Here is a 26,035-nt window from a genome sequence, read left to right on the forward strand (position 1 = left end):
TAAGGGTCAGTCAGCTTCCAGTAGTTTTTATGAACAGTATGAATGTTATGAATGTTATCTTGTAAAGAATGTCAACATCAAACAGTTTTATTTTTGTAACCATGTCCATAGATATGCCAGGGACAAATGAATGAAGACAGGACTTTTTTATCTGGGTTGTGAATTACTAAACTGAGGGAACCAATAATTAGAAAAAAAAACAATTGATGGCACATTATACTACATTATGGGAATAATGTATAATAATATATATAAAATAACAAAAAATACCCTCCATTTTTTCATTGACTGAACACACCTCATTCAGCTAATGAGGTTAGTGATTAGTGGGTTGAGTAGAAGGTAAAAATCCTTGTATACTAGATTACCTACAAACCACACAAGGCACATATTGGTCACATTTTGTGATTCTCTGCTGAGATAGCTAAGAGGCCAAATATCAACCTGGTGCAGGTAAAAAACGGGTTACTGGCTACTTGTGCAGTGAAAATGATAACATCCCTCACTGACTTCCCACCACAGAAAATTGCCAATTCAGCTTATTGGAAAGCATGACCGAGTTGGGGATGCTAACTGTTAACTAGAACAAGAATTCAGCACCTGTTCTTCTTGTGTGCCCAAAGTGATCAATATTCATCAACAGCATTATATGGAAAGAACTCAGACTGCAGTAAATTGGGGAGTTGAGAGTGTGGCATGGCCATGCATACATTCTGCTAAACAGTGATGATTTCATAGCACAATTTTTTGTCAGTATTGTTACTAATGCCTTTCTCTTACTTTGCTTTGGCAGCTTGTGAGAAAGACAAGGCAGATGTGGTCTTTCTACTTGATCAATCAAGTAGCATCGGCGATGCTAATTACAGTATCATGATAAACTTCGTGGAACAACTTGTGGAGAGCTTTGACGTCAGGGAAGAGGATATACGTGTTGGAGTTGCTCAGTTCAGTGATATATTTCAGGATGAGTTTCACCTCAACAAGTATTCCAATAAGGAGGACGTGATCGCACACATGAAGAAAATGAAATACAGTGGTGGAGAAACCTTAATTGGAAAGGCTTTGCATCACATTAAGGGGTACTTCGAGCAGTCAAATGGTAGCCGTAGGTTTGCTAGGATCCCACAGAATCTGGTGTTGATCACAGATGGTGAATCTCAAGATGATGTGGAGGAGGAGGCTGATATTCTCAGGGCTATGAACATAGAGATGTTCGCCATTGGTGTGGGAGACGTCCATGACCTGGAGCTCCTGCAGATCACTGGCACCCCAGAGAGGCTGTTCAATGTGCAGAACTTCAAGAGCTTGGTAAAGATCAAGCAAAAGTTGATTGACGAATTCTGTAAAGAACCAGAGGAGCAATCTGGTGAGTTGAAAAGTGTGACTTTGGCTCTCTGTCTGTCTCCCTGTCTTTCACACCGTATTCTTCTTTGTCTAAGACTGCCAATGGTAAAGACATGTTTCACTTTGCAGCACCATGCTCCATTGATATCGCCATGGGATTTGATATTACCGAAAGGAACAGGGCACTTGGTGAGATGCTGGTCAGCGGTCACCCCAAGTTAAAGACCTTCCTGCCAGAGATCACCTCTGATCTTGCCTCAGTACAAGGCCTGTGCTGTGTTAAGCCTGACCAACCTGTGGAAACCAAAATTGCGTACTATGTCTTCGATCGTAATGGACGCACTTTGTATGACACAAACTTTGAACACTACAGTGAGGATGTGGTGCAGAAAGTCATGAGCCATCCAGTGTCGGAATCTACCTTCTTCAACACCGCCCTACTAAATGCCTTCAAGGACATGTTCCAAGCCAAGTCCAAAGCTAATGTGAAGGTAAGAATGACGATCCACAAAATCCTCAATTATGTGCCAGTCATTCAACCTGAAATTATATTAGGGTGACAAATTTTTTCCTCATTCTGTGGCTTCAGTGTACATTCAGCATGTTAATGTGACAGGATAGCAGTTATGATGGGGATGTCATTAGTTTAGCAGGTATTCTACCATTAACCAAAGTACTGGAAAGTATTATCGACTTAATGATAACTAACGTCATTACAACTAATATTAATGAATATGTATTCAAAGTCTCATGCTGGTCCCTCCAATAGTTGAGGCATTTCTCTCAAAACCCCAAATCTGAACCTTATGGTGATACTAGAGCAAACATCAAGGGATCATTGAAGTCATGAGTATTAATTCCCTTGAGGACCATCTGCACAACATTTTATGCCAACCCATCAAGTAGATGTTGAAATACATCAGTCTGAACCAGAATAGTGACCTGATAAAGAAAATTTGATCACCGAGCAGCAAGTATTACACTAGGACAAAATGCCGGACGGGTTACCAATCATTGCCCCACTTTGAAATACGATAATGATTGGAATAATTTTCAGACTTGCCAGAAAGATGTGATTCTTATGAAGGACTTTAACAATGTCAACAGTCTAACGTGATTAACTTATCTTTTAGGTGCTGGTGATCTTCTCAGACGGACTCAATGAAGACGTGATGAAACTGAAACAAGAATCAGAGCGGCTGCAACATTCTGGTAAAACCTAGGAAGCGGAGTTGTTTCCAATGTTCTGATAAGTAGAAATATAGAGGAATTAATCCTTCTCTTCAATAATTTCTTTACTATAATTCATTTTATTCATTACAAAAGTCGTCAGACCCCCCTCCATTTTTCTTTGTTTCTTATATTCTTCCCTAATCCTGACCTCCTTTTCCCATCTTTCTGGCCTTTCCCCTTCTACTTCCCCTCCTTCCTCAAGTCATTATTGAGTAATTTACTTAAATCCATCAAGTATGTGCATAATTATATAGAAGTGATGTCTGTTTGAATTGTTTGGGTTTTTTTTTTTTTTGCTTTGGATCTCAGTAGGAGTCTTTTAATGTTTTGTACCTGTCAATGTGAAATTTCCTATCATACATCAGTGACCCCTTGTTCCCTATGAATGGGGACATTGTCATCCTGAAGAGACCCCTCCCATCAGGATAAAAATATTTCATCATAGGATAAAGGGATCAGTCAGAACAACTTTGTATTGATTTGCAGCGACCCCTCCCTCTAAGGGGTATTGTTCTCTTGGTGTACGTTTCACATTGCCTCACCCAACCACCTGGGGTGAATGTGGTGAAGGACTCATCTGACCACATCACTTCAGAGTCTCTGGTTTCTGCACCACTGAACTCTCAGATGTTGATTAATCTCTGTAATGAGGGTTTATCACTGAAGCTCTACTGTACAGTCCCTGTAAAGTCACAATGATACAATCGCAATAATTAACGCAAATTCAACCAATCCCTTTGATTTCTGCGCGACAGTGCATTTTTAATTAATTAATTAATCACCGCAACTTTTCTGCAAATTTGATCAATCATCATAGTTTCCCATGAGCTGAACCAATTTGCACAAAAACAAAGTTAAATAGTTTTGTACCGCTACAACATAGGGTTAGGGTAGAACCATAGGTGTAGAGCTGCTGGAGAGCTTGAAGATTGATCACCACAAAAGAGTCTGTCATGAAGAAAGCTGATAAAAACTAATGGTCGTTAAATGGTTGTCATATTGACATTTAAGGTGTATTGATTTATTTCCAAATGTCAATCATGCATCAAGTAACACTCAAGAAAACACAAAGATGGTGGTAGCTACCGGTAGTGTATGAGCTCCTCAGTAAATTAAATGGTTAATTAGTGAAGATGAAGACAGAAAACATCCTTTCATTCATCATTCACTCTGATCAAACTGTTTCATAGGCATAAATCAGGCCAAGAAACCTACAATCTGTTCTTTTTTTTATGTCTGCAGGGGTCAGCGCTCTGCTGATTGTGGCTCTGGAGAGAGTGAATGACCCCACCCAGCTGCAGGAGGTGGAGTTTGGCCGCGGGTTTACAGACCGCCGTCCTCTGCGCATCGGCATGCCAAATGTGGGCAGCACCGTCCTCAAATTGATTGTAAGTCATTTGTGCTACTGCTGAGCACTGGTAAACTGCCTCAAGGCCGCAGTCTGTTTAAAGGAAATTAGTTTGTATGATGTGTGAGCCAGGGTCTGCCGTCGTAGCCTCCTCCTGGGTGCAAACCTTTGGAGAGAGATCAGAGAGGCAAGTGTAACATTTTATCTGCTCATGTGGACAGCATGAGTGATTCTTTGTATTTCATACTTCCAGAAGGAAGCTGCCCGTTTTATCATGAGAACAAAACTTGACTTTACTTCAAGTTCACTTGACTTGTTGAATTAAAATTGAAATTTTAAAGTAGTTTGGTTTGTGTTGAAAGTGAAATAATCTCAAAGTATCGGCCTATTTTAATATTACGTATCTATTAATATATACAGTTTGCAATAAAAATGAAAATAAAATTGTGTAGTGTTCAGGCATGGCCGTCCTCAGGGTTTTAGAAATACCAAGGTCCAACAACTGTGCTTTCTAGGGGGGTTTGGGGGCATGCCCCGCCTGAAAAATATTGATTTCCACGTTCTAGATATGTGCTTTTGAAGACTTTTGGAGGCCAAAATTTAGATAACAATAGTTTTAAAACCATGGCAATAGGATGTAACATAAATTATAAAAAATTAAGTTAAATGTTGCAATGAATGATTCACAGTACAATCCAGAAATACAGAAGTGGCTAAAATGATCACAAAACATAAGCTGCTTGCTGTCTCACATCTCTTCTCAGCTCTCTGTCCTCAACATCACGTTCCTTCTGTTCATTTCTCTCTCCGTCCTTCTCTCTCTCCCTCTGTATTCACTGCCTGTCCCTTTATCTGTGACTCCTCACTTGTCTTTTTCGCCAAAGTATAGTAAAAATAATTTAGTAAAATGATATACACCTTCTCTACAAACAGTCCGCTAGTCAAAATCTGTAGTTACTTGTATCGAGCTCAACCAGAGACAGTAGAGAAACCACGACACTTCATTTCCGTTTATTTCCTGTGTCTATGTGACGTGGGTTTCTCCACCTCCCTGCCCTTTTAGGAGACCGGAGGCAGGTCTGAGTTTATTCATTCTAATGGGCGAAGTGAACGAGTGAACAGATCATGACAGATTAATCATCGAAAAAAATATTGGACCCGGTTTTCACAAGCCCCACATCTTAAGAACATTCTGACATCAAAATGACATTTTTCAGATCAACAGATCAGGAGAAGATTAACTTTATTGGAGACCTGCCTCTGTCTCAGTGCCATACTCTCGCGAGATCTGTCAACTGCCGACAGTATTTGCCAAACAATAACCATGTTTAGATGGACCAGAGTTATTTCTGGATTGACTTACTTATACGTGAAACCATGGATTAAACTTGAATAAAACTTGTTTGATTGCTTAACAACTGCTAGAAAACAGATTATTAGCCTATTAAATTGACATGACTTTGTACTGGGCTGATCGGATGTCCTTAGTAGATAAGAAACAGCGGCAAAAAAGGGGCAAATCCATTTTGTATCATCTGCTGTTTTATTCTTTTGGCAGGGACAAGTAATCCATCAGTTAGTGTTAAAAATGCCGAAGCTTGGTCTAGCCACAGGATGTAATAACAAGAAGACGTATCTGTATTTTCTTTCCCAACACCCACTTAGGAGACGGCAACTGTGTCCCATTTCATACGACTGGCGCTGCCTGTGATACAGTATCTTCTGTATAGAGGATCTTTGATGACACACAGAGGACCCAACATGGGGATGAACAGCATTGAACTACAAACATTCTACTGTTCAAAATCTGTAGTTACTTGTATCGAGCTCAACACATTCAACTGCCTGTCTGGTTTGTTGACATAATCAAAGAACCACTGCACTGAGCAAAGATTTTGTGGTGACAGCAAGATCATTCACTTCACCCATAGAGAGGACACTGATGAGCAGATGAGAAAGTCCCTTATCTTGGTGTTATACAATATCTTTGCTGCGGAAGAGGATCAGGGCCATGTGTGATTTTTGTTTTTTTTGTTTTGTTTTGTTTTGTTTTGTTTTGTTTTGTTTTTCAGAATTCTGACTTTAAACTCAAAATTCTGACTTTCTAAAAAAAACTAATTTCATTACTTTTATTTTATAAACCTTGGGGAAAAAAAACAAAGGTCCGGATCTTGGTGACTTAAATGGTGGACTAGCTCCATCAAAAATTAAAAACTCTACCCTGCCGCGACTTTTTGATTCATATGTTGTATGTTATTCTGTATGTGTGTTGAAATAAGGACCTCAAAAGGAAATGTTATGGTTGTCTCCTCTTTGCTCTGTCTCTCTGCAGAACACAGTGTCAGACAGGGTGTGCTGCAACGTCACCTGTAAATGTGTAGGACCTCCAGGTCCCCGCGGTCTTCCAGGAACACCATCGTCAAAGGTGACTGCAATACACACACCTTTTAACTTTATACATTATATTAAGAGTCTGGAGCAAACAGACACTAACACAGATTTCATAAAGTGAGCAACAGGCCATGCATTCAGAAGGTAACTTTTACTTCCTGCAGTTTTCACTATAAGGTGACCAGATTTCTGAAGTGAAATCAGGGGACGTCTCCCGTTCAGCGGTCAAAATATCATTAAAATATCCCATGTTTTTACCTATGAAATAAAAAGGGAGACAGTCATGTATTTTGACCATGGTAACTGTTGTATTAAAATAAACTATTGTGAAGGCCGACTGATAAAATGATGACTCCCTACCTTTGAAGCAGTCGCAAAGTTTATTTTTGTTTTTGTTTTTTAACCAATGAGTAAGCCTGCTAACCTTTTGTCTGCCTAGAGACGACAAAAAAAGAAAAACTGATTGGATACCTTTATTTTGATGGTTTTAGCTTCACTTCTGAAGTTGCTATAGGTAGCAGCTAGACCCCTCTATTGGCCAAAACAAGTGCAAGCCTAGATGTCTTTTTTTAATTACAAACTTTAAAAATGAGGACATTTCCGGTGGCCTGTACCTGGAAAATGGAGACATCCCGTCACCCTATTTTACTACTCACTTCACTTCATAATTGGTTTCCAGATGCAGTTGTAGCAGATAGATGGACAGTTTTACTTCCTTTCTGACTTTTGTGAGTTTCTGTCAGTGTTTCTGAAGTTGTTGTCTGTGTTTTATAAATAGGGTGAAACTGGACAGAAGGGTCAGCCAGGCTTCCCGGGAGAAGAGGGAGTCAGTGTAAGTGCTTCACTTAATACACACAGTGTTGAGACCAAATTTGTCAGCTGGGACGAGTGTGAGAAAACCTGAAGCCCTAATGGAACTGGTAATGTAATGTTGGAAGAGAACATGAACATGAATTGAACTACACTCATATATTTTCTTTGAACAAGCCCCAATGTGACTTATTGGCATTCTGTCCCATATGCAAATGTATATATGTACAGTAAAGTAAAATCATAGACGTAGATTTATGTATATATAGCCTGTATGTAAAAATTACATATCGAATCTGGTAGAAATTGAAACAATTTCATATAATGACATATCTGTCTAACTAATACAACATATATTTTTAGTATCTATGTTTATACTGTAGACATATGTTACATGAATATACACAAAATGGATGAAGAATATCTTATATGTATTATATTATATGAGGCTCACCTGGTCACCTGGTCAGTTCTGTAATACCTGGAGACCTTTTCTGAGATGTGTAGCAGAGGAGCTAGAGTTCCATGAGAATCCTTAGTGCAAATGATGATAGGATAACAGTTCTGTCTAAATATCAAATAATCATCTTTAATGGACTGTGAGAACTAGGATATAGTCTTTTTTTTCTTTTTCTTCTATTTCTTTTTTCCCTTTTTTAATTGTATATTTATTTTTTATATTGTAAAATATATTGTACTTGTTCACTTGCTGTATTTATATTTCATTTTATTCACTTATCTACTTACTAAGTATATGGGTGGGGGTGGGTTTGTATGTTTTTGTAAGGTCATCATTTAAAAAAGCAACAAACAGAGATTAAAAAAAAAGAAGAAAGAACATGAACTGAACAGACTAATGGGATCAAATAGGCAGGGCTCCGCAGTGCAGCAAGTGTTGTATAGTTTTTTTAGAGTCTTGGTTTTTGATGATGATGATGATGATGATGATGATGATGATGATGATGATGATGACTGCTCAATTTGTTTGTTGTTGCAGGGCGAGCGAGGGCCTCCAGGACCTCCTGGACCTCCGGGCCTGCAGGGCTGTCCTGGAGTCAGTGGACTGAAGGTACAGTACAGCTCAATCCTACTGAGAAGAGCTGTGACATTTTATTTGATGCAAATACTTGTTTCCCATGAGACCCAGAAACCTGCTTATGATAGTAAGAGTGTATAAAACATGTCAGATGTTGTTGATGTGTTGTGTTGTGTCTTTGCAGGGCTCCCGAGGCATCTCAGGCAACAGGGTGAGTGACTCACACCTGCACGAATGTAAAACCAAAGAAGTGACATGAAGCATTTAGTGAAGAGTTCAGTTTAGACAGTCGCACTAACAGAGGACTGTCCTCCAATGCTGCAGGGGGACAACGGAGAAGAGGGACTGGACGGAGTCGACGGAGAGCAGGTACGTCTGTTCAGTTTATCTTTTCCTCTCTGATAAATACATTGATTTGTTGATATTTTTAATATTTTAAAGCTCCTCCAGTGTAAAGGTCTCTGTCCATGTGTAGATTGATTATAGATCAGGTCTAGCTTCTATATTAATACTGTGAAAGTATCAAAGCCTCAGTCCACAGAGAAATGCACACAGCCTGTATTCAGAAACTGAGCCTTAAAACCAGCCATCAGGACTTCCAGGTGAATTTGTGATGTCACAACAAGGCAGTCACCAAGCCCCGCCCACCTGGACCCTCCATCCAATCCTCGCAGGATTTGGTTTCTTTGTATGATGTAAAACTACACTTACTACAGCTCCAGAGCGAAGCCTGAGAGAGGAGATGTAAAACTACACTGAGATGGTTTTTATATCTTCACTTCAAATAAAACACAGAAGAAGAAGAAAATATAAATAAATAAATAGAGCTGCATTAACTAGCAGCAGGTTTTTTAGGTTCTCAGAGCTGAGCTGTTTCTGTTGTTGTGTTTTCAGGGATCTACGGGAACAGACGGACTTAAAGGACAGAGAGGAAACGCAGGAAACCCAGTAACAAAATTTATATATAAGATTTTTATTTCCCTTCATGGTGGGACTGATATCTGCCTCTGTCTCCATATTTGTTTATTTTAAATGCACAGCAGAAAAAATAACGGACATTTTGTGGTAGTATGATTTTCTTCTTTCCACTCTTATTGTTGTTTCCAATACTTTTGCTATGTTTAGTTACATTATGTTGTCTTGTAATTCAGTGGAATAGCTCCTTAGTGGTCCACACTGATTGGCTCATTGCGCTGTGATGACGCTGTGAAGCTCAGAGGCGTTGATATCTGACGCGTTGAACTGTCGTCTTCAGGGTATCCCGGGTATCAGAGGGCAGCCTGGACTGAAAGGAGATCGAGGACTGAGAGGAGATCCGGTGAGTTCCAAGATGAACCAGTGCATCCCACCACTGCAGACACAATCACAAGAGCATGATCCCTCGCCAGCTTCCCACTCATATATACTTGTTTGAGTTCATTGGAAAAAACAAATTACATTTGATGCATCTGTAACTTCCAAGACCGTCCACATAATGTAAAGTTTTTTAGTTACTCATAGAAGGTCTGTGGACTTGGCAGCCAATTACTTTTTGTCTTGAAGTGAGAAAAGAGGCGTGCTAGCTAACAGGCTTCAAGTGCAGCATTTCAGCACTATTAACCCCTCGAAACAAAACTTGATCAAAACAAATAAAGAGGTTTAGAGTCATGACGCCGGTAGTAACCCCAGATCTCAACACAGATATTATTGGATCATGTCTATCAGATCTAGGCAGAGTTTTCTGTTACACATTATTGACATATTTGATTTGTGATCAATAAACAGCCTGGTTCCACATCAACTCCACATTATTTCAGTATAAAGGAAAAATATATGACATGTAGAAATTCATGTAAATTTCCCCATAGTGGGACCAATAAAAGACTCTCATCTTATCCTGTTTACGTTAAGGGATTTTACATGAATGCTATCATAATCGATCCCAGATGAATCGTTCTGGAGCATCTTGAGAAAAAAGCTAAAAGAGAAACAAGGAGATCCTTCTTGTTCTTGGCAGATTCTCCATATCAGTGATGCACAGACACATTTGCTTTTCAGCTCTGTTTATTGACGTTGTCTCTACAGTGACATCACACTCACAAGGTTATTATAAAACGCTGTTAAATCTAGTATCTGCCCTGTCTTCTGTTAGAAAGCGGTCACAGCTGGAAGCTTGTAAAAGAAATTCTTTTTTTGAAAGATCACAGACTGGATGTGATGAATCAAGTCTCTTTCATTCATGTCGCATGGTTGTTCTCTGAAAGGACTCCCAGAGTGTCTTGCTTTATATATGATCAGGCAAACGGAAGAACAACAGTTGCTGACATTATGACGAGGGTGATTCAGTCAGTCACACACTCTGATTCATAAGTGATGGAGATGGTTTTAATACCTCAGCCTCAAAAGTCAAAGGTAGCGTGAAGGTTGGAGGTTCAAGTTAAAATAGACCTAAGTATTACTGTGTGATCAAAATGATTAGAATGTGTGTTTGTGTTTTGGCTGACAGGGTGAACCGGGTAATGACAACAATGTCCCAGGACCCAAAGGACACCGGGGCAACCCAGGTTTACCGGTAAGAAACCTCACACAATGCAAGTTTATGAAGAATACAAGGTTATGGTTATTTTACTTCCATTCTTTGATAGGGAAGTCAAAGAACAGGAACTGTGTCCAAAACCCAGAGAGCATTTCTGTCAGAAAGACTCATGGTGGTCTGAAGATAGAGACTGAGCTCCGTAGAACTTGTCAGAACCAGAACTGGTGCTTAAGCATCACGTCCATGTTTTTAGTAAAAGGGAACTTCTTCAAAACCTTAAAGTACTGTTGGTACTGTCCCATTAGTCTGCTATTCAGGGTTTGGACATCTCCCTTTCAAGAATTATATTACAGTATAATTATATAAATACTTGTATTCATCACAATGTATTTAAATCCACAGGGTACACCTGGACCAGATGGGCGGCCAGGTGAGGGGGGGGTCATTGGAAACCCGGTAAGATTTCAGACCCCCATTTTCTCCTATCAGATAAACATGTACTGTATTTGTCTGTACACGCCTACAGTACATCCCTTTGTTTATATATATGTCTACAGATGTCTTCCTCCACCTCTGGCTGCAATGGTTTCAGGCTTTTATTGAGTTGATTAAGTTTCAAGATGGCTGCCTCGGTATTTTGCTCGTTTTATTGTTATCCACCAAAGCAAATTCCTCATAATGCAAAATCCTACTTGTCAATAAATGAGATTTACTGAAGCAGCTGGAAGAATACATTCATAAAGTATTATTAAAAGATAAATGTAAACATCTGCATTAGATATATAGATCTTTTTTGTTGTTATTGTCTAATGATTATGACTGCAGACAATAGCTGACTCTAAAATTAGTTTTGCACTCAGTGTTGTCAAGAGACAGTTACCTCCACCTGCTGCTGACAGGAAACCACGACAGCAGCAGAGAAAACTCACAGCCTCTATAAACCCGTCAAATGAGAATTTTTCGGCTCTGTCTTCTGTGTTGTCCATGTCTATGTTAATATTGGCAGTGAATGATACATCACACGTCAAATATCTGCAACTTCTTGCATTAAATTTTGTTTTTTGCTGTTCAGGGTCCAGATGGGAGAAGAGGTCTTCCTGGAGTGAAGGTAGGAACAACCTTTTTCATGTATATTTCTGCTTTATTTCCCTGAAAGACCCTTTTTACTCTTTCTTCTCATTTTGCAGGGTGCACCTGGAGAGCCAGGACTCAGTGGACTCCCGGGAAGCCCAGGTGCTGCTGGTACACAGGTGAGTGATCAGACAAACATTTTGAAGTTCCCCTCTCTCTCTCCTCCACTGTACCTTCATCTCTGTATCTGACACTTCAGTTCATGGGTTTCAGTAAAAAGGTTTTATGTGGTGGCAACTTAAGAAAAGGGAAACAGACAAAACACAAGAATGCACTGCCAATTCAGAATATACAAGCAAACACAGGAACACCGCTAATCTGAAACAACACAATAAAGAGTTTTTTCTGATCAGCATGCTAATAATTAGTGAAAGGACAATGCTAGAAGTGTGTAGCCAGTATCTCAAACAAACCTGGGGCCACGGAGTGAGGTCGATTAAAACCAACATCAGCTCATTTTTGATTGTCATCCAGAGGTTCCTGTTGTGTTTGTCCGATTGTGGCGACACCGTTTTCTTCATCTTGTTTGTCTTCTTTCAGTGTATTTTCGTGACGGTGTAGAGCTTGTTGGGTTTTTGTTTTTGTTCGTTTCCAAGTGACACAGCTACTGCTGTTTCCCATGTGTTGTCTCAGACACAGCTGTGCTGGGAGTGTGTCATAACACTCACATCCTGGTGTTCAGCAGGTTTAATATTTACACCATGTTCAACGTCATTAGTTACAAATAAAGATGGATGTCAGGATCTGTCACTGTCATGTAGATGAGGCTCGACCCAAAATGCAGCCAACACAAGGGAGACGGTGCAGAATGTTTAATAAACTAAAGAACTTACAACACAAGCACAGGTAACCACAGGGGATGACAACAGGAGCCACGAACAGGCAACATGAACAGATCAAGGAAAAGCCAGAGATCAACAGACGAACCGGAGCACAAAGACTATATAGACACAAGGGAGGCAAGGGTGATTGAACACAGGTGAAACACGTTAGGGCGGGGCAGACAATCACCACACAGAGAAACAGGACCAAGACAGGAAGTAAAAACACTGAGACACACAAGGAAACCAACTACAAAAAAGTGTCTGCCACGGCAAACCATGACAATGAACACAAAGCCTCTGTGACGTCACCCCCCCACTCCCCCATGTATCTGCTCACTAAAATGGAATCCACATAACCAGACGTGATTGGTAAAGCTAATTTATTTGGCAGTGAGGAGATGAATAAAGATCAATGATAAACATAAAGAGGGGAACATGGAGAACAGGTGATGCTTAATCAAAGAACTCAATATAAGAAAAAAAGGTAAAGATAAACAAGTTATTTTTCTCAGACTTTCTAAAGCAAAAATAAAAAGTTAAAAAAAACTTTGTATCTCCTCTGGCACTATAAAGAACACATTAAGTCTTAACATCGTAACTTATATTATTGTTATTATTAGCAGTGTAGTGGTTATATCCTTCTCGTCTGTGAATGTGATTTCAGGGCTTAATGCTCAGTTAATGGTTTATGATATTTCATACCCTGTCCACTGAACTCCAACAGATGATGGTTACACAGGACTTTACCCTCAGTCTCTGTTTCATTTCACCAACTCAGCAAAAACAAGTGTCCATAACCAAACTGGACTGTGTTTGATTCAGCAGGGACCCGAAGAAATTCCCAAAGATTCATTTACTGCAGCTGCAAACATTTTTCCTTCTGCCAAACACACAGATGTGTCATTCACACAGTCACAGAACAACAAGGCCCAATACAAGAATGAATGGAGAGGCGGTAGCTCTCCGATCAGTGCATGGTTCAGAGGTTTTGTTGTGGTTTGGCTGTGGTCTGCTCTGGCTGATTTACAGACTTCCATGGAATTTCAGTGGAGCTGCATATGAAAAAGGAAATCATGCGTCTCTGTGGGGCTTTGAATCAGGAGAGAAGAAAAACTCTTGGACCATGATGCCAATGAAAGTTACAATTCTTCTTTCTGGTTCTCCCGCTGTTAGATCACAGCTTTCACTGTGTGTGGGAATGTTTCTGTGGAAAATAATCATCAACTATAGGCTATGTACCAGCCAGCAAGAATGAACGGACTAAAACTGGGAGGTGACACCATCTGTTGTGTTGATCCTGCAGCCATGCTAGCATCAGCATGCTAACATGTCAATGCTGAGCTGGTATAGAGAGGCTTCCACCCATGTTACCAGGTTTCTAATTAACACGTGCAAATTTGCAGCTGGAAGACACCAGAAGGCATTTAATTTAATTTAATTTATTTCACACAAATCAGAAATAAAACATAGAGTATAAGTATACAAACATAATAATAGTAATGGGTGAAAACGGGACATCCGAATAAGCTTCAATAAGGGTCCAGTCACTGCAGGTACAAAATAAAATGTCAGCCAACAAAATACCTAAAACCCTAAAAGGAAAAATGAAATGGTCCAAAGTCTGTATGTGACTTTGATAGGCAGGATACACAATCAGCAATAAATGGTGGATAAAAAATAACAGCAAAAAATAATAAAATTAGAAGCTCTATAGAGAAACCAGTTCTTCAGACTCCAGCCTTTCAGGGTTTAGACAAATTTAAACATATTTTAGTCTAGTTTTTACTTTTGTCATCAAGCTCATTCACACCTGTGCACACCTCACTGAAACTTGTGCATTTAAGTTTACGTTTCTTTCTCTGTATAAGAAGCCTATTCCTGGTTTTGTATGAATGTGAGCAAAGGACAAACAGGGAGATAATTACACACAGTCACCTCAACAAGTCTCAATAAGTTAATTCCACCACACCACTGAAGAGCTGAGTCTTTACTGAGTTCAGGAAAAGCTCTGCTCGGTCCGTCCTCGTCCAACAGTCTGTCCTCATCACACTCTCTCTTGTGTGAGCTCTCAGTCACCTGCTTGGTTCAGTGCATGTGGACTTACTGAATAAGATGACTGATCGGTGGGAACGTTTGTCATCAAGTTGAGATGAACAGCAGCCACAATTATCATTACATGGGGAAGATGTCTAACTGTTTTTCCAGTGTATTCTGCAGTACCGTCCTAAACCAGTGCATGTTGTCTCTGCAGGGACGCCGAGGGCCCGACGGTGGCCCAGGGCCGAAAGGAATCTCTGGATTTCCTGGACCTCAGGTCAGTACCTCATCATCATCCCACTGTGTAGAAGCTGAAGTCTCATGTTGTCTCCAGCTGAACATTACAATTTACTTTTACACAGATTCTCTCTTTTTACACTGAAATCACTGATCACAGTTCACATAGAAGCATGTCAGTATTGATTTAAGACAAAGAGCTGAATCCAGTCTAAACCTGCCTGTCACAATAATACAATACAACAGGACAAAATGCTGTGAGGAAGCATCTGGAAACATCATACAAGCTTGTGTCTATGAATCCATCACATGCTACAGTTCCTTCTCGACGTATATTCATACTCGCCATGTTGGTCGACATTGTAAATGTGTCACAACTATTCAGCAAAGCTGCGTAAACAGAACAGTGTTCCAGAGTATGCTAGGTGGCCTCTGATCTAAAGGGTGTATATATATATCACTGATATTACACTGAAATGAAAATCAAACTGTAGGTCACAGAGACAGGAGAGGGGGGCTGTAATAGGCAAAAAACAAAACTTGCAAATAATAGAAATACACCTCAGTAATGTGGAGGTGCTGGTCTGCACATGATCAGAGCTTATTATTAGACATGGACATAATTAGACATAATGACATAGACCTTAGATCAGCAGCAATACAACAGGACCTAATTAGACTGAAAAATTTAGACTCAGTCCCGCTCAGGTCTCAGGTCAGGTCTCAGGGGAGCAAAGACAGTAAATAGACACAAGGGAGGCACAGGTGATTGAACACAGGTGAAACAAATTAGTGAGGGGAGACAGTCAACAAGGAGGGAAACAGGACAAAGACAGGAAGTAAAATAAACACAAGACACACAAGGGAAGTAATTCAAAATAAAACAGGAAATGAGACAAAAAGTGTTCAAACAAAAATGTCCTCTGAGGGCAAACCATGACAGAATGTGGTGAAAATAAAGATTCATTAGTCATTAGATTCTGACTGACAAAAACACTTTTCATTTATTTTTATTTCTATATCCTTTTCATTGTTTGATGTGTGTTTCATTGCTGCTGCGTCATCTCACACTGGATCTGTTTGTAATTACAACACTGTTCCAGTAACCTGGTGCACAGAGCCAGCAGCAGTAACAGCAGAGCAGGACAATTACAAGTGGTAGTATGGACCATTATTTGAATACAGTTGGGCTCAATTATCAGCTCAAACACTTAGTTTTATTGTGCTCTGCTTCTTCAGAGTTTACACCTCCTGTGGATTACTTGAAGTGTTTTCATCAGAGGATATGTTTGTGGTTCCAAAAAACATCTCACTGGAGTCTCTGAGCCTCTTTTCTGATTGGCTGACTGGTTTCTGAGTGACCCATGGCGAAGTCAACCACAGGTAACAGATTGTGGCCTACTGGCCAACTGGTGGACGATGGTCAGTGATGAAATCCTCAACATCCTGTTTGTGATTTTCATGGACAGGGAGAGGAGTGTGTCCGGTTTGGGACCCTCAGAATTCCCTCCCTACTATTTGCAGATGATGTGGTTCTGCTGGCGTCATCAGACTGTGACCTTCAGCATGTACTTGGCCTGTTTGCAGCCAAGTGTGAAGTGGTTGGGATGAAAGTCAGCACCTCCAAGTCTGAGGTCATGGTTCTCTGCCAGAAAACAGTGGATTGCTCTTTGCTCAGATTGGGATTGTTTCTGCCCCAAGTAAGGAGTTCCTGTGTCTCGGGGTCTTGTTCACAAGTGAAGCTAAGATGGAGCGGGAGATGGGCAGGGGGATGGGTGGAGCACCAGCAGTAAAGTGGAAGTTGTACCGGACCATTGTGGTGAAGAGGGAGCAGAGCCGGAAGGCAAAGCGCTCGATTTACCAGTTGATCTTTGTTCTGACCCTCAGCTACGGTCATGAGCTGTAAATACTTACCGAAAGTTCAGACATCCAGAGGAAGCAGGGAGTAGAGTCGCTGCTCCTTCACTTCAAAAGGAGCTAGTTGAGGTGATTCAGGCATCTGGTAAGGATGCCTCCTCCTGGACACCTTCCACTGGTCTTCTTTCTAGGTACGTCCAACTGATAGGAGACCTCGGGGTCAACCCAGAACTCACTGGAGAGATTATATATCTCATCTGGTCTGGGAACACCCCAGGATCCTCCAGGAGGAGCTGGAAAACTTTGCTGGAGTACTTCGATGAACAGATTAGGTTTTGGTGGTTACATCCATGTCTGGAGACTCATATACTTAATGTCGTGCCAACTGTAATAAAAGGTATGAAGTTTATTTTATCATAATTAGTGAATGAATTCTTGAAGTTTGGCCAAGCATACACATAAACATACACTCGTGATGCGGCCATTCTAGTTCTGTCTTATAGCTGTTAGCTTAGTGATGGATTGGCCACTTGGTACTGTGTTGTTCATAAACAACTAAACAACAAAAAAAGGTTGACGGTGGGTTTCATTGTGACATCACAAAGTTAAATATGGTACAGAAGTACTGATTTGAATATTGATCCTTCCCTCACACAACTTCTGGTATCATCTCATTGCCCTCCAGGTTCAGGGTTTGTACCATGTGACTATAATGAACAGTTTGGTAGTTTCAGCTCTGCTGTGAGTTTCCCTGCAGGGTAAACATGGAGGACCCGGAGAACCAGGAACACCTGGACGTCACGGCCCAAATGGTCAGAAGGTGTGTGACATCATTTCTTGTGCCTGATCACATCATGTTCAGACTAGAAGATTAGCATTACATCTGGCTGTGATAGCTCTTAGCTAACAAAGAGTTCAAGGTGTCTCTGTCAGTTATTTTTTACTATTTATTTACTAAAAGGTTTTAAAACATTTAGAATATAATTCAGTAAAATAAAATGAGTGATAATGTGATTTTTTTTTTTTTTTAAATGTTGGTGAATTCCAGAGAAGGTTTAGACTTTCTGTTGTTGTTTCTGTTGTAGGGTCAACCGGGAGATCCGGGCGTGAAGGGCTCTCCAGGGCCACGGGGACCCAGAGGACAGCCGGTAGGGAGCTGAACGTTTGCTGTGTTTGTAAATATTTTTTGATATAAAGCGTATATTTAAAGTGACTCAGACTGACTGGCTGTGCTCTGTTTCAGGGTCAGGATGGTAGAGATGGTTATGGACCTCCAGGAACCAAAGGTGCCAAGGTAGAGCCAACATGATGGACTTAAAATATTTCATAATTTTATTGCAAATTTAGTTCCAGCCTCCTCATCACATCCTCACAAAAACAGATGCCTAACAATCTAGAAAATGCTCTTGACAGCTCTATGACCCGCAGATGGATATAAATTCTTTCCTTCTCTATACAGGGAGATCCTGGTTTTCCTGGATACCCTGGTTTACTGGTGAGTCCGTCCATTTTATGAGAATTGATATCTGAATCATACACAACCCTGAAGTCACAAAATGAAAAACAAGAAGCATGTCAGAGTTTAAAATGTTCAGATTTGAGTTTCCATTGTGTTTTCTGGTGTTCAGGGTGAAGATGGTCTGAATGGAACCAAAGGTTATCCAGGAAAAAAAGGGAACGACGGTCGGGACGTGAGTGAATGATTTGGTTTTATTTTTTAATTTACTGTGCTTTTGCATCACATTTGACTTTTATTTCTGGTGTGATCAACCCAGGGGAACTCCGGCACACCAGGAGGACCAGGCGATCCTGGAGGCCTGGGTCCTAAAGGACACATGGTAAGAGTGGAATCAAACCACACCACCATCAGAGCAGCAGGAGAATCAGTCAGTAATAAAATAAAATAAATAAATTATACGCTGTCAGCAGGCGTCTGAGGCATCTTCACTATGTAAATAATTGTGACACTGATTTCTCCTTTCCCTCCATCCAGGGTCCCCGAGGTTCTCCTGGAAACAGTAGCCATACTGTAAGTCCACTTTAAATTCACTTCACCTGCCAAAACTGAGATAAATTATATATGATACTGTGTTATGTTACACGACATCTCTTCTGTTGTCAGGAGTGTCAGCTGGTCAACTTAATCAGAGACAACTGTGGTAAGTATTCAGAAAATATAAATGCAAACATTTAAGCCCAGATTTGTATTTGAGTGTCTTCATGGATTCTCTTTTCTGAGTGTTGTGAATACAAACCTTTACCTTTTTGATCGATTTCTGCAACATCAAAATGAGAACAAACTGCAAAATGTACAGACCAGCTGAGCTCTAAAGATGATTTTTCTCCTCCACACAGCTTGTTGTTCTGGTATGTATGTCTCTGTTTTCTCACTTGGAACAATCATGGTGAGTACAGCACAAAGTTTGAGTTGTAAGAGTTACTTTTGAGCTGCCAAACGAGTGAGAGCATCAGGCAAACATCAACAGCTCTCACCCCTGTTCTGTTGAAGTCAGTTTTCACGTCAGTAACTGTTGGTTTTGGATGGAGGTTGGCAGTGACATCAGGCTCTCCTATCACTCTGTGTAGACAAATTACTGTTAGTGTAGTTCAGTGATATAAGAAAGGCTTTGATTCATCTACACTAAGTTTCTGTCTCAGAGAAGTGAGTTGTAAGATATATATTTAAATTATGTAGAAATTGTACAAAGTCTTTTAAAAGTGGTCGAACTGCGTTTTTAAATCATGTTTTTCAGTTATGTAAAATACATAAGTATGAGGCCCCATTTCCACTTACATAAATAAGTAATATCATATATTTAAATCCTAGATCCAGATGCAGTTTGATAAACCTTCATCCCTATCATGTCTCTGTTTGGTCACATCACATCAGATCTTGTGTCACATCTTGATCTTGGTGTTTCTGGACCATGAGCTCTGAACTTTACACTTTAGTTACAAGTATTCATAGCGGAGTGGTTAGGGTGCATGCCAAGTAGGCAAATGGTCTGAGCAGTGAGTCCCTGGTTCACACAAAATGCTTCCCCAAAAAAACTTGTGCTTATCCGGTAGCAAAAACAGTCTCCCAGCAATCTGGACCAATTACAGACTCACTGCTCACCTCTGTCGTGGCTGAATTTACATTTGTGTTGTTGTTTTTGTATTTGTGTTGTTGCTTTTTGTATTTGTGTTGTTGCTTTTTTTATTTGTGTTGTTGCTTTTGTATTTATCTTGTTGCTTTTGTATTCTTGTTAATGCTTTTGTATTCGTATTATTGCTTTTGTATTTGGGTATTGCTTTTGTATTTGTGTTGTGGCTTTTGTATTTGTGTTGTTGCTTTTGTATTTGTGTTGTTGCTTTTGTATTTGTGTTGTTGCTTTTGTATTTATCTTGTTAATGCTTTTGTATTCGTATTAATGCTTTTGTATTTGGGTGTTGCTTTTGTATTTGTGTTGTGGCTTTTGTATTTGTGTTGCAGCGTGTTGCTCAGTCTGACTATACCTTTACCAGTTTAAGGATTCTGGGTTGTATTTGTATAGTAGTTTTACTTTTCCTCCAATTCTCTCATCAACTCCTTCAGATCGATCAGAGTGCCCAGTCTTCCCCACAGAGCTGGTGTTTGCTCTGGACATGTCTGAAGAGGTGAGCGAAACTGCCTTCGAGAAGCAGCGCAGTGCTCTCCTCTCTCTGCTGAAGGGCATCATCATCTCCCAGAGCAACTGTCCAAGAGGTGCCCGGGTTGCAGTGGTGGGATACAGCACCCACACCAAGTACCTGATCCGCTTCCAGGACTACAGCCATATAAATCAATTGACCGAGTCTGTGAAGAAAATCACCCGGGGACGCACAGGTGACCGGCACCAGCTGGGGGCCGCCATGCGCTTTGTGGGTCAGAACGTGTTCAAACGTGTCCGAGCAGGAAGGATGATGAGGAAGGTGGCAGTATTTTTCACTGGTGGGCCATCCCATGATGTTAAAGACATTGTTACCGCCATGATGGAGTACAGAGCTTCTAACATTTTACCAGCAGTCATCTCTCTGCAAAATGCTCCAGGCATTCTTCGAGCCATGGAGGTAGGTTTTTCTAATCAGCAGCTGATAAACTGGTTTGACGCTCAGCCACTTCAAGTGTCATGTGTACATCAGAAAGCCTCTTTCCCTGCCCCTTGTGGTAACACCAGCTGCACTAACACACACTATGACGTGAGCAGAACTCTTGTCTCACCTGAAGTTCATAATTAAACTGATAAATGCCCAGATTATTCCTCTGGTATTTTTGGTCGTTACCAGATCACTATAGCGCATCACCCCTGCTCTCTGGACTGGAGTACAGCTGATGTTGGCTGTGTCCCAATTCTAGGCCCCGCATCATTCTGAGGCTACATTTTAAGACTGACTGTGTCACAGTGGTGCAAAGATTCATTGTGTGAGAGAGACCGAATCGTTAGGATGATCAATAAATTGTGACCCTGAGCGAGAGAAGTGTGCAGGATATTCTTCTTTTCAAGACATTAGGTAAGAAGGTCCCAGCGTACACTGCTGCTGTGACTTGGATAGGACTCATAGGCATCCAGGAAGGGCGTTCCAGTTGATGAGCTCTCTGTGCTCCTATCACTCAGCATCAAAGGAAACATCATAGAAGTTGTCAAGCTAGACAAGAGATTGCAGGGGGACATTTGGAGGCATCCCAGATGTTGCATTGTTCGTCTTCCACTATGACACATGGGATAAAAACAGCAACTATAACACTCCACGTTTATTTCGACTCCTAATGCACTGCTGAAGATTTGTGTTCACAGTTGTCTTGGACTGTTTTAAATCTTTGTCCTCCCATCTTCATCATCAACATTTTTCTCAGCAGATTCAGTGAATCAAAGGGGGGAGCTCTTTGGGAGCTTCCTTGACCTTCATATTCTAACTGAATTCAACTCCCTTTGCACTTAGTCACTTTTGATTATATTTACGTTTGCTGCCAGAAATGTGTCTCCAGCGTTAAGCCCTACTTACCTAATGTCTCCTGTGGTAATATGTCCTCTTACCAATGCTGAAGAAATAAATAATGACAGCCTCTCTTTCATCTCAGGTTGATGACTCGAGACACTTCATCTTCAAAGTGCTGGGGGAAAACATGGATATTGACTTAAGGGATGTCAAGCAATGTGCAATCTGTTACGGTGAGCACTCACACTCTTATCAACTATATCACTGGCAATGTTATCAGAGATGTGCGTCATTTATGTGTGTTTGTCTTTTATAGGTTGTGATAACGAAGTGATTAAAGTGTGAGATTGAGGCCAGACATCTGCTAAAGAAACTCAGATCAGCCATTTGTGCACAGTCTCTTGTCTGTCACTGTCCTCAGGATTTGTTGGGATTTCAGGTTCAGGGTTGAAATGAAGATGTTTTGCTTTCAGCTTCTGTGTCACAGTGACAGTGGTACCACGCACATATCCTAGACCAAACCAGTGGTGATACTAGACTCTGGGGAAGAAAAGAAGCCCATGGAAGAACCTCCTCACATGCAGACTAATAGTACAATTTACAGATGTCCCCTAAACACCTCACATGCAGACTTTTGGTAGACACTAGCTGCAGCACACATCATCAGGGATCCCACTAAGGGGGTTTTGGGGCAGCAGCAGTGAAATGTATAGTGTCTTTACATGAGGTTTAAGGGCGGTCATAGTTGTCACATCAGGAGTCATTTTCTAACCAGCTGTTCTCGATACTCTGTCGTGTCTTCAGACCCCTGCAAGTATTCAGAGCGATGCTCCTTCCTCCAGAAGCCAGTGCAGCCTCAGGAGGTGGATATGGACCTGGTCATGGTGGTGGACAGCTCCAGGGAGATGCAGGCTGATGAGTACGCTGGCATGCAGCAGCTGCTGGGCTCTGTGGTGGAGCAGCTGGTCGTTAGCCCCCAGCCCCGCCGAGTCGACCACCAGGCCCGGGTGGCTGTCGTCCAGCAGAGCGGCACCCGGGCTCCCAAGGTGGAGTTTGGATTCCAGACCTACCAGGACCACAACATGATGAGGAGACACCTGATCCAGAACATGCGGCAGCAGGGCGGCTCCTCGGCTCTGGGACAGACGCTGGAGTTCACCCTGAGGGAGGTGCTCATGAAGGCCAGCCAGCCCCGCAGGAGGAGGGTGATGATGGTCGTCGTGGGCACAGAGACGGCTTACACCGACCGGGTCATCCTGAAGTACATCTCCCAGAAGGCCAAGTGTGAGGGGGTGGCGCTGTTTGTGGTGGCGGTGGGCGATCGATACATCCGGACGGAGGTGGAGGAGCTGGCCAGTCTGCCTGTCCAGCAGCACCTGATCCACGTGGGCAGACTGAAGGCCGACGAGCAGGGCTACGCCCAGCGCTTCTTCAGAGTCTTCCTCTCTGCCCTCAACAGTGAGACCAGACTCCAGATTCAATCAGTCATACTGTCTGTCTGTTAGTCTGCAGCTCGAGAGATCATCCACTTCACTTTACATATTCTCCAACAAACGTGAATGTCTTTGTCCTGTGTTTATTTCAGAGGGAATGAACACATATCCTCCTCCATCAATAAAACCGACCTGCGGTCAGCTGGCCCCTCTGGGGGGAGGACAAGTCTTCTCAGAGGGGTAATTCATTCACTCACAGCTCAGGGTTTCACAGAAACATGTGACCATTAATGAAGATGAATGGGTGAAATTTGGCTGCTGTGTGTCCAGTCAGGGGTCGGCAGAGCCTGATGAGTGGGTGGCAGACGAGCCGGAGCAAAGGCTTCAGACACAAGGAGGAGAGAGTCAGACCAGACTCATCCACGGTTTGACGAGAGGCCAGAGTCCAGTCTTAGGACACTACATCAATGGTAACTCCCACTTCATTTTACACACACACACACGCACACACGCACGCACACACGCACACATACAAACACACACACACACACACACATACACACACACACACACACACAGCGCTGCTGTTTGTTTTTAAAAACTTCATTGAGCAGCTGGTTCAGGAAATTACCGAGAATTTGTTTTAATGGAACTAATATATTTTCAATGGGAACCAATAATTTTGGAGCTGAGAGACAGAGACAGAGGAGGGAGGTCAGAGAGTGTTGACTGTTGGTTCGGATCTACAGATGGGATTTGTTGACAGTATTAAAAATAAAAGCATGGCAAGTTTATTACTACAGCAGCACTCAGACACATGGCAAGTGCTTTACAGAGGCCTGGAAACACATTAAAACAGTGTTTAAATACATAAAAGATATTAACAACAAGCAAATGCAAAAGATTGCACAGATGTTACGTATGTGATTTATTGGTGAGCTGCAGTAAACAGTGATGTTGTTTGAAGCCCTGATTGAAACGAGCTGACAGTCGCAGGTAGATCGTTTCCACAGGTGAGGAGCAGAGAAGCAGCTGCTTCACCTGGCTCGGTTCGGGATCTGGGAACGCTGAAAGAACCTGTGCAAGATGACAGAATAACACCAGAACCATATCTTTAAGATGGGGACTGCAGGAAACTGGTTTTAACCAAGTTAATGAGTCATATCATTGTAATAATGAACTCAGTATAGTGATGATGTGTATGTGTGTGTGTGTGTGTGTGATGATGTGTTGATGATGTGTTAAATACCTGCAGCTTGTGGATGACTGTGTTTTCTCTGACAGGTTCAAACATCCTGCACAAGACACAGCAGCTGACCAGCTCAGTCTACAAAGGTAAAGACGGAACCATGCACACACACACACACACACACGCGCACACACGCACAGACAGACACACACACACACACACGCTCACACACACATACACACACGCACACACACGCACAGACGCACACACACACACATGCACACGCACACACAGACACACACACACACACACAAGCTGCATGAAGAAGAGAAAAAGTCTGATGTTTCAGCCCTGTGGCCTTCACCAAATATAAAATTCACCCGGTGCGGTCCCTTAGATACAGAGGATGTCATCACCACAACCTGCCAGATGTTAAAGAGAAGAGTCACATCCTGAGTGTAACAAGTGTCTTCTCTCTCTCCTGTCTTCATCCAGATGTTTGTTCACTCAGACACGAGGCGGGCGGCTGCAGGAACTACACCCTGATGTGGTTCTTCAACAGCAGCCGGCAGCGGTGTTCCCCCTTCTGGTACAGCGGCTGCGGCGGCAATGAGAACCGCTTCAAGACGCAGAGGGAGTGCGAGACCGTCTGTGTGACTCCAGGAGGAAGAGAAGATGTCATCAGCCGCAAGAACAAGATTGGCTGAAGAAACCCCGTCAGTCTGCACCAACCGCGAATCAGGAACACTTTAAAAACATGCGAGTTCAAGGAAAAGTCCGAACACATCCGGGAGCGTTTAAACTGAATGTTAAAATCAGCAGCTGCTCATTTACAAGCTTCTGTGTGAGGAAGAGTCCTTTCTTTTTTTTCTTGAACATGCATGTTTTATTCCACACCCCCCCCACCCCCCCCCCCCCCACCCCCAAAAAAAGAGCCACGTATTGTTGTGATTTTTTTTTTTTTTGCGCTCAGAAACTTGTGACTGTGTCTGACCGGTGCTCAGCAGAGAATCCTTCAGGTTTTATATTCTTCACGACTTCAGGTGCTAGTTCTGCTGCAGACCAGCAGCTGACAAACTGAGAAGCAGCCTGTGTGTTTCATTTGAAATCCGTGACATTTCTACTGCAACATCAGATATTTTGTACAAGTCTCATATTAAAAGTTACATGAGTGGTATCACTGCAGAGCTCAGCATCGTCTGTCCCTGTCTGTCCCTGTCTACATGTCCTGAGAGGCTGAAGTGATGAGGTTAAGATGAGGTAGTTTACAGTGATTCCTGACCTTTTTGACCTTTGACCTTCATCACAAGTCAGAATATCCAGTGAATCTGGTTTCTTTTCTTTATGCCTTAAATGATCTGGTTACCTATCAGATTTTCCTTGTGTCCCCTGTGAGAGTCACGATCCGCTCCTCTGGCCTATCAAAGGTCATTTAGCCCCTCCCCCTGATATAATTGGCTGATTGGTGATGATCCTGTGTACCTGTGTGGACTTCACGTATTGATCATGTTCAGAAAACTGCTCACCTGTTCTGGTGATTACAAACACAATACAAAAATATACAGAACATATACAATAGACTTAAAATGATGTGTGACCATAGTACAGCTGAACCATGCAGTTCTCTCTTTCTGCTACAAGGTGGCGCCACATCACTTGATGATGTTTTCACAGGTGTCACATGGCACAGTGAGATTATGAAATGATCTCAT

General features: G+C 41.8%; 1 protein-coding gene across 1 annotated transcript in view; it reads left to right on the forward strand.

Annotated features, from left to right (window-relative positions):
- LOC130172324 (collagen alpha-6(VI) chain-like) overlaps positions 1-25,238 on the forward strand; it is a 37,518-nt gene extending 12,280 nt beyond the window's left edge. The window contains exons 9-40 of the mRNA XM_056380958.1: positions 794-1,366; positions 1,474-1,835; positions 2,478-2,556; positions 3,820-3,965; positions 6,258-6,350; positions 7,095-7,148; positions 8,124-8,195; positions 8,347-8,373; positions 8,487-8,531; positions 9,057-9,110; positions 9,418-9,480; positions 10,648-10,713; positions 11,080-11,133; positions 11,750-11,785; positions 11,865-11,927; positions 14,884-14,946; positions 17,521-17,583; positions 17,849-17,911; positions 18,007-18,057; positions 18,223-18,258; positions 18,392-18,454; positions 18,539-18,601; positions 18,757-18,792; positions 18,886-18,922; positions 19,119-19,130; positions 20,341-20,834; positions 21,844-21,934; positions 22,506-23,159; positions 23,287-23,374; positions 23,465-23,604; positions 24,419-24,469; positions 24,819-25,238. Coding sequence (XP_056236933.1) covers positions 794-1,366; positions 1,474-1,835; positions 2,478-2,556; positions 3,820-3,965; positions 6,258-6,350; positions 7,095-7,148; positions 8,124-8,195; positions 8,347-8,373; positions 8,487-8,531; positions 9,057-9,110; positions 9,418-9,480; positions 10,648-10,713; positions 11,080-11,133; positions 11,750-11,785; positions 11,865-11,927; positions 14,884-14,946; positions 17,521-17,583; positions 17,849-17,911; positions 18,007-18,057; positions 18,223-18,258; positions 18,392-18,454; positions 18,539-18,601; positions 18,757-18,792; positions 18,886-18,922; positions 19,119-19,130; positions 20,341-20,834; positions 21,844-21,934; positions 22,506-23,159; positions 23,287-23,374; positions 23,465-23,604; positions 24,419-24,469; positions 24,819-25,030 — 4,004 coding nt within the window. The 3' untranslated portion in view covers positions 25,031-25,238. The remainder of the gene's footprint in view (positions 1-793; positions 1,367-1,473; positions 1,836-2,477; positions 2,557-3,819; positions 3,966-6,257; positions 6,351-7,094; positions 7,149-8,123; positions 8,196-8,346; positions 8,374-8,486; positions 8,532-9,056; positions 9,111-9,417; positions 9,481-10,647; positions 10,714-11,079; positions 11,134-11,749; positions 11,786-11,864; positions 11,928-14,883; positions 14,947-17,520; positions 17,584-17,848; positions 17,912-18,006; positions 18,058-18,222; positions 18,259-18,391; positions 18,455-18,538; positions 18,602-18,756; positions 18,793-18,885; positions 18,923-19,118; positions 19,131-20,340; positions 20,835-21,843; positions 21,935-22,505; positions 23,160-23,286; positions 23,375-23,464; positions 23,605-24,418; positions 24,470-24,818) is intronic.
- The last annotated feature ends 797 nt before the right edge of the window (positions 25,239-26,035 follow it).

Source organism: Seriola aureovittata, chromosome 7 (genome assembly GCF_021018895.1).
Source record: "Seriola aureovittata isolate HTS-2021-v1 ecotype China chromosome 7, ASM2101889v1, whole genome shotgun sequence".
Lineage (NCBI taxonomy): Eukaryota > Metazoa > Chordata > Actinopteri > Carangiformes > Carangidae > Seriola > Seriola aureovittata.